The sequence below is a fragment of the Lycium barbarum genome, chromosome 11, assembly GCF_019175385.1.
Source record: "Lycium barbarum isolate Lr01 chromosome 11, ASM1917538v2, whole genome shotgun sequence".
Lineage (NCBI taxonomy): Eukaryota > Viridiplantae > Streptophyta > Magnoliopsida > Solanales > Solanaceae > Lycium > Lycium barbarum.
The window spans coordinates 20390470-20398972 of NC_083347.1; the positions used below are offsets into that span (position 1 = coordinate 20390470).

The 8503-nt window shown below is 32.9% G+C and overlaps 1 protein-coding gene across 1 annotated transcript; it reads left to right on the plus strand.

Annotated features, from left to right (window-relative positions):
• Nucleotides 1-4093: 4093 nt before the first annotated feature.
• LOC132619046 (mitogen-activated protein kinase kinase kinase 18-like) lies at nucleotides 4094-5395 on the plus strand. The gene has a single exon (XM_060334027.1). It carries the CDS (start codon nucleotides 4257-4259, stop codon nucleotides 5274-5276), a length of 1020 nt encoding a protein of 339 aa, XP_060190010.1. The 5' UTR covers nucleotides 4094-4256; the 3' UTR covers nucleotides 5277-5395.
• Nucleotides 5396-8503: the final 3108 nt, after the last annotated feature.

The window sequence follows — 8503 nt, forward strand, 5'->3', positions numbered from 1 at the left end:
TTAAAGTATCATATCACGGGATGAAGCAAAAAGAAGAAAGGAAGGAGGGGTAGATGTTTTGTAAAAGTTTTTATTAGAAGCTACATCTAATCTATATCTATATATAATATAAAGCTAGGCATAGACAAGGGGTTGTGACACATCTCTATGGCCTAGAAACACAATTATCTTTTTTTCCCTTTTTTGACCTTTTTTTATTTTTTGCCTCATTTATGTGCTATGTTAAAAAAACTTAAAAGTCACTCCTTTAACTCTCTTAATTACATTAAATATGCTATATATGTTAAAAAACTATAAAAAAAATACTTTTAATTATCTTAATTATGTCCAGCAAGTCATTTTTCTTTTACCTCCTTTTTCTTTTAATTTTCTTTTTTCATTTTGCTCCTTCAATTTATTTAACACAATGGAATGCCAAAGAAAAAGAAAGTTTTTTTTTCTCCATCGTCAAAGAAAATGAAGTGTCTGAGAATTTCGCTTTGCCTACCAAAGTCCAAATAGCCAATAAAGTCTGAAAGTAAATGGGGGTACGTTTCTTAAACCCCACGTAGGAGTATTTTTTCCTCTTCTTTATTTGCTTTAAAATTTTCACCTCCATAACTCATATTTAATTACTTATTCAATTTCTACTCTTAATTATATTCATAACTCACATGCTTTTTATATTCATAACCCCCAAATATTTAGTGCAAAAGTTTAAGATACCTTATGATATTCCTCCATTTTATCTATATAAATTCATAATTTTTATTTTATGAGACCCCTACCTAATGTTATGCTTTTCATTCCATATTTGAAGTAGCAATGCCCATATATCATCACTGTAAATTAGATTCATGCTTTAGTTTGGCTTGGTAAAGAACGCTCTTGAATGTTGATCGGTTTGCGAGAAGGGATGTCGACCAAAGTTGAAAGATTATGCACTAATATACGATTAAGGTCCTAGGCTCCTAATTAGGAGGATGTTTTTGTTGTATTTTTTTTCATGTTTACTTTTTTCGTTTGTTTTCTTTGTGAGACCTCTTTAATTTAGTTTTCTATAAATGAGTTTCTAATTGTTTCAAGTCTGTATTTTTGTTTGGGCTCAAATTAGTCATTTGTGATTTTGTTGGAAGTATGCTAACTACTAACCAAGGTCCAGAATTTACAATTTGTTGCTTAAAATCTATAGTTTGTATTTAATTTGCTTTAAAATTGGTGCGTTTTTTGTATCCTCAGGATTTTGAATTCACGCCAATTCTCCTTATTTTATTTTTTTAAAGTTTCAAGAATAGATGTCTTAATTATTGTAGAAATAGATATGTCTTAGTTATTGTATAGAAAATTCAAGCGGAAGACTCTTCACCTGCCATGGCAAAGCTAGCATAAAAATGTTACTCATTTGAGGATGCTAACCGAAAAGGATCTTCAACAAGTTGACAAGAATCTCTCTGTAAAGCTTTGTGTTGAAGGCTTACTGGATATAAATTGGTAAATCATTGCTGAGCATGTTCCTTCTTCTCGGTCTCATGGTTATTAATGAAAGCATTATTTCATGTTTTTAGGTGTTTTTCTTTTTTTCTTTTTATTGGATATGTAGAGTAGATTTCTCATGTAATTTTTCAAAATATTATAAGTACTTTTACCTTTATGCTGGGGAGGAATAGGTGTTATTGATGTGTTTACTCTTAGTGCTGATGATCCCTAGGGTTAGAGTCAATTTAAATTTTTGCTCAATGATATTATGTTAATTTTTTAAATACAGATCTTTAGTGCAATTGTTATATTCACTCATTCAATGTTAGTTTTTGTACTCATGGTTATGAGGAATGTCTTTTACTCAGACAAGACAGTATTCTACTGAGTTTACATAAAGTTGTCTTTTCTAAGGGTAAGTATAAAAATGAAAGAAAGAGTTACTTAAGGAACGACAAAAATTAGAGAAGATAGGACACTAGAGAAATTTATAACTCTCAAGTTTCAAAAGGAAGATCCGCTCCAAAAACAATAATGCATGCATAACTGGTAGAGATATATAGCAGTCGGACTCTCACTGCTCAATCTAATTTCCTCTTTTTAATTTGATCTATTTGTAACTATAAATTGCAGCATGATTCGAGATTTATGTTTTCAGAATATATTTTTAGTTATAATTAGCCTCAATATATAATTACTGAGGTTTGGCTTGCAAGGCCAAACTTCGTATATTGGAAGTTTGTTGGCACAAGAAATGTCAATTTTGAGGCAAATTTATGATTTCAAATGCAAATTTTTGAAACTTCAATTGTGTATGTCGAAAGTTATTTCCAAATTGGTGAAACTTAAAAGAAATTACAACCTAAGACTGTAGCTTAAATAAGGGTTCCAGAATTGGCTATATGTGCGCTTTCCCAGTATCAAATGGTTGAATACATTTGATGAATTATAGTTACAAAATAGAACACTAAAGGTTCGTTTGGTAGGAAGGATGGGACTATTGGTCTCATGGAATTGAAATTATCCCATGTTTGGTTGGTGGGAAAATTCTTTTGGTATCTCACCCAATCCCATCTATATGAGATAAAAGGTGTGATAAGTTATCCTATCCTATCCCGTTTATATGGATAACTTATCACTCCTACCAAATGATCCCTAAGGACTGAGAGTGGGATGAATTAAAAAAAAAAAAGATTTTTTCTATTAATTTTCTTCCAAGTCATTTTCTTATTGTGGTTTTTTTCCTTTTTTAAAATGTTAATAATTTTTAGTATTTAAATATTAGGAGAAGATTAGTTCGTGAATTTCAATGAGATCTTTCGTGTTTATACTTATTACTACTTAATGTTAAATATTAGAGAAAAAATATTTCCTAAATTCAATTTTTTAATAAATTGCGCGAAGCGCGGCTATGTTTACTAGTAGTTAAGAAATCGGCCCCAAAGGTAACTTGTGGAAAATTGAAGGCATGATTGGTGCACTTTCGCAAAACACACACTTTGCCACATTCAAAGACTTTCATACGCTTGATTTAGAAGCTACGAACCACTACTAAAAAGCCAACTTTTACTCTTTTAGTCACTGCATTGGAATGGTTTAAAACCTCTCAACGTATCCTATAGTATGATTCTTCCTTTAGCATGACGAAAAAGATTTCTCATGTTAGTTCTAGAAGGGGATTATCTTGCCTTTTGTAATAGCGTATTCTCGTTAACAACAATTATCATGTCATTACCATTTACCAACACTTAATTCTCCTTCGGTGAAAGCTTCATCATAGCGGATATTTATATCAAACCAATCAATGTACGACATGTATTTGCATATATACCTTTGTCATTTAACAATGGTTAATAAATGAATATCTTCACTTTATATAAATCACTAAATTATGATATATTGAATTCATTTTGTGTAATTACTCGACATGGATAAGTATTTACCCTTATGCTACCTCAATTGCCTTTCTTGTCTTCATTTCATTGAATTGACCATTTACCCCTTTTTTTATTTCTCTCTCTATTTAGAAATATTATATATTCTCAAGCTTAAAAAAGATGTCTTTGATTCTAATCCTTGAAGCATATCTAGTTAATCTTCTAGTTCTTGGTTTTTTCCTAAGGTCTTTAAAGACTTCCCAAATTATAATTTGCCAATTTTTTTCTATTGACTTCATGCTTGTCCAGTTCTTGAATTTAAACTTTATGTAAATTTTGTGGATAAGCATGTAACAAATTCAATGCCTATCAAAAAGTGGAATATTCTCAACAACTCAGTAGCAAAGTTTTGTTGGTTCTTCAACCCACTCGTGAAATAGATACTCATTTATTAGCACCTTCCCTAACCCCTACGGTTAATGTTCAAAAGCGGTTATAAACCCATACGAAACTACTCAATCTACCCCCATCCAACTTATTATAATCAAATATAAATTAACAAATTGAACACATCAAATTGATGTAAACTTCCTTACTATTTCCACGTGGCGACAAGCCAATTCACCAAGTAATGGTAGTCCTCCAGCCTACTCAATCTGCCGTATGGCCACATCCATTTTGCCACGTTGTAAATCCCGTTAAATCATTCTTCAAACTTTATGGAGTAAGAAAAAATTAGAGAGGCCACCTAAGCTCTACCCAACTTATTTGGAGTTTTGGACATTCACCCTATTATGAAGTGTGAAGTGTGTGTGTATATATATATATATAGAGAGAGAGAGTCCTCTGTTGCAGCTTCAGACAAACCAAAAATAAACCACTTTCGATAATTCTCACACTTCTTACCAATAATTATTCTTATCAATGGATTGGACCAGAGGCCATACCATAGGCCACGGCTCCTCCGCCTCCGTCTCTGTTGCCAAATCACGTTGGTCCGATGAGGTTTTCGCGGTCAAGTCCATGGAGCTATCGAAGTCACAGTTGTTGCAAAAGGAGCAGAAAATTCTGTCCAAATTGAGCTCACCTTACATAGTTAGTTACAAGGGGTACGATGTTACAAAAGAGAGCAACAAACTAATGTTTAATCTTATGATGGAGTACATGTTGGATGGTACTCTTTCCGATGAAATCCGGCGAAAGGATGGTCGGATTAAAGAGCCGTTGATAGGGTATTACACGAAGCAAATTCTGCAAGGATTAGAATACCTACATACCAGAGGCATAGTACACTGTGATATAAAGGGACAGAACATTTTCTTAGGTAAAACCCGTGCCAAAATTGCTGACTTTGGTTGTGCCAGGTGGATTGATCCGGTAGAGAGGGACAGTTGTGCAGAGCCAATTGGTGGAACGCCGATGTTTATGGCACCAGAGGTGGCGCGTGGGGAAGAACAAAGATGTCCAGCTGATATTTGGGCATTGGGATGTACTATCATTGAAATGGCAACTGGTGGATCACCGTGGGCTAATGTGACAAACGCAGCTTCATTGCTTTACAGAATTGCATTTTCAGGGCAATCCCCTGAAATTCCAAAATTGTTGTCTTTACAAGCAAGGGATTTCTTGAGCAAGTGCTTGACAAGAGATTCAAAAGAAAGATGGACGGCTAAAGAACTCCTCAAACATCCATTTCTTGAAGAATCCAATTTGAATTGTATCGCAAATCAAGATTTTGTAACAAGCTCACCAACAAGCATTCTTGATCAAGACATTTGGAATTCAGTAGAAGAATCAGAAACTATGGATTTTTCAATACAAACAGTATGCTCAATGGACTCTCCTTTTCACAGAGTAAGAGAATTGGGTTTGAATTCCGGAGAATTTAATTTGAAATGGGATGATGATGAGAGATGGATCACAGTTAGAAGAAGCAGTGAATAACTCGAAGAGAGGTGAAGAAGGCAAGGTAGCTCATGGAACAATGACTCTTGCTGTAAATTTTGTACTATACAACAGTGTACAGCTCCATTAAACAATTGAATCCTACATGATATTCATTAGATTTTTGTATTATCTCTTACGAAGTACTGTCGAGAAATTTAAATTTTGATCTTTAAACTTTTAAGTAGCATTTGTTAGTGAGCTTGTAAGAGGACAACTTGTTACCACTTAACACCAATGACAAAATTAGCATGAGTAGTACGGCTTGGTTGAAGGCCAATCTTGAGATCGTATTAGCTGAGCAACAAGCTTGGGCTTCATAGCATAATAATTAGGCCTAGAATATCAATGACATAATGTTGAAATCTTTGCAATCAGTTAAAAATGGGGATAAATTAAAGAACACTGACTACTACTGGTAAATAGATTGAAATAAACTTTAAAATTTAGTGCTTTAAGGAATTTAGACATAGAAGAGATTATAAAAACTAAGATAAAAAGTAGACATAGACAGCGAAAGATGCAACAAAATGGTACGTCGACATGATTAATTTCTAGTGACCACTTTTCAAGTTTGAAAGAATTGTTCTCCTATTGGTTCTTAAGGAACAACACAATTATTTAATTAACCTCCTTTTTTTTTTTCTTGGTCTGGCTGTTATTTTAAAATTTATTCATTCTACATCACCCAACCCTTTAAACTAAAGTGACAACTAAAGAAATAGTAGTAAATAACCGAACCTGGAGCTCCAATGGGATAGAGGGTGTCAAATGGGACAAGTTGGGATGAATTTTGAGGGGTCAAATAAACTAAGTAAATAGGTGTGTTATTCACCAATCCAAACTTAATTGTGGAAAGATTATATTTTCGGCGTCTAATTTTACCACCCTACCTTCAGATAAAACCTATCATTTGATGCGCTTGACACTTACAATTTACCAACCTCAAATATTGAAAAGGTGTTAAATATTTCGTAGATGAGAATGATGACAAGTTACCTGTGCTGTTCACGTTTTACAAAAGTGTCCCAAATGGAGAAAGGAAATATGTATATTCAACTTCATGCCAAGTGTGCTTACTATAGTTATTGGGCAGACTGCTGGTGCTGCGATGAGCGTTACGTATTACTATTAGTCAGGGAGAAGCAAGAAGCTGTTTGTGTAGTGGGACAGCTCAGCTGCATTTCATTTTACTACTTATAATTATTACCTCGAATCTGTTGTATTCAGCAGTACACACCACAAGATTAAAGTTAGATTTGTCTGAAAGCTAAAGTCACACGTGAGGTTTAACTTAACTAGTCCATCTGTCAGTCCTCGAATAATTTCAGGCGCCCAAGTTTTAATCCTTGAGTAGGAGTATTTCCAAGTGCCAAATTTATTTGTACACTTTTGACGGGACCAAAATGACCCCAAAAAAAATCTTTTAAATCAAAATATCCCAATAAAAAAATGGTGATATAAGTATTGCGCTAAAGGACTTAACCGTAAGGCGCGGTTAAGTTCATTAACGCAGTAAAATACTGCGTTATAGAACCAGTAAAAAAAATAATCTTTTTTTTATAGCGCAGTATTTTACTGCGTTATAGAAACAGTAAAAAAAAAAATTGGCCAACTTTATTTTTTGTAACACTTAATTTTTTTTTCATACTTTGACCAACAATTAGTTGTGTGTCAAGACTCCGAAACATCAATATTTTATATAAAACCTGATATTTTTTTTTTGCGTACAATAATGTAGTCTCAATACATCAAGGATACGTAAATGTTCGGATCGTCATTTTAGGGTTTGAAAAGGTGTCCGAAGTAAGTTTTGTTTGAAAACTTTAGGTTTAAGTGTTCTATATACATACACGTCCATTTTTGTTTGAAGACTTGTTGTCATTAGCTTAAAGTTTTTTATTTTTAGGGTTTAGATTTAAGTGTGTTATTTTTTAAAGCGTAACTTTATTTTGAATATACGCGATTTTTTGCGCTTGGACGTCCGATTTACGCAAATTTTTTTTTGCAACATATTCGAAATAAAGTTACGCATTAAAAAATAACACACTTAAGGAACACTTAGTGTTTTTTTTCATAAAAGATCACAACATCTTATTTTAATAAATCTTTGCTTTGCAACACTTAGTGTTTTTTTCATACTTTGACCAACGATTAGTTGTATGTCAAGACTCTGAAACGTCAATATTTTATATAGAACCTGATATTGTTTTCTGCGTACTATAATATAGGCTCAATACATCAAGGAAACGTAAACATTTGGATCGTCATTTTAGGGGTTGAAAAGGTACCCGAAGTAAGTTTTGTTTGGAAAATTTAGGTTTAAGTGTTCTATTTTTTAAGGTTTTGATTTAAGCGTGTTATTTTTTAATCAAGACATAACTTTATTTTGAATATAAATCTAATTCTAAAAAATATTGGGAGAAAAACTAGTTGTAAAGTGGTCAAACTTTAGATGGTCATAACTTTGCGCTAGGATGTCCGTTTTACATTTTTTTTTATCTTGCGTATTTTTTCGAGATCTACGCGGACAACCTGCCGCAAGGCGGTTTGGCCCAGCCGATTTTTAAAAAAACACTTGTTATCCTATTCAATTTCAATTTTTTCCCAAATTGGCTTGAAGTTTTTAGTTTTCTTTACTTATAATATGATGATACTCAATAGATTTCAACGTAAAAATCTCGGGGCAATGTAGCTGTGAATGTCAATTTCACTTTTGTGGTTTCAATTTTTCAAAATAAAGCTGACTAATTTTCTCGACATATAAAGTTAACTAAAATAACCTTATAACAATTAGAACACTTAAATCTAAAGTTTTCAAACAAAACTTGCTTCGGGCACCTTTTCAACCCCTAAAATGACGATCCGAACGTTTACATATCCTTGATGTATTGAGCCTACATTATTGTACGCAGAAAAAAATATCAGGTTCTATATAAAATATTGACGTTTTTTAGTCTTGACACACGACTAATCATTGGTCAAAGTATGGAAAAAAACACTAAGTGTTGCAAAAAATAAAGTTGGCCAATTTTTTTTTTTTCTGTTTCTATAACGCAGTAATATACTGCGCTATAGAAATTTTTTTTATTGGTTCTATAACGCAGTATTTTACTGCATTAAATGACTTAACCGCGCCGTTACGGTTAAGTCCTTTAGCGCAGTAAATTACTACGCTAAAGGTACTTATGTCGCCTTTTTTTTTGTTGGAGTATTTTGGTTCAAAA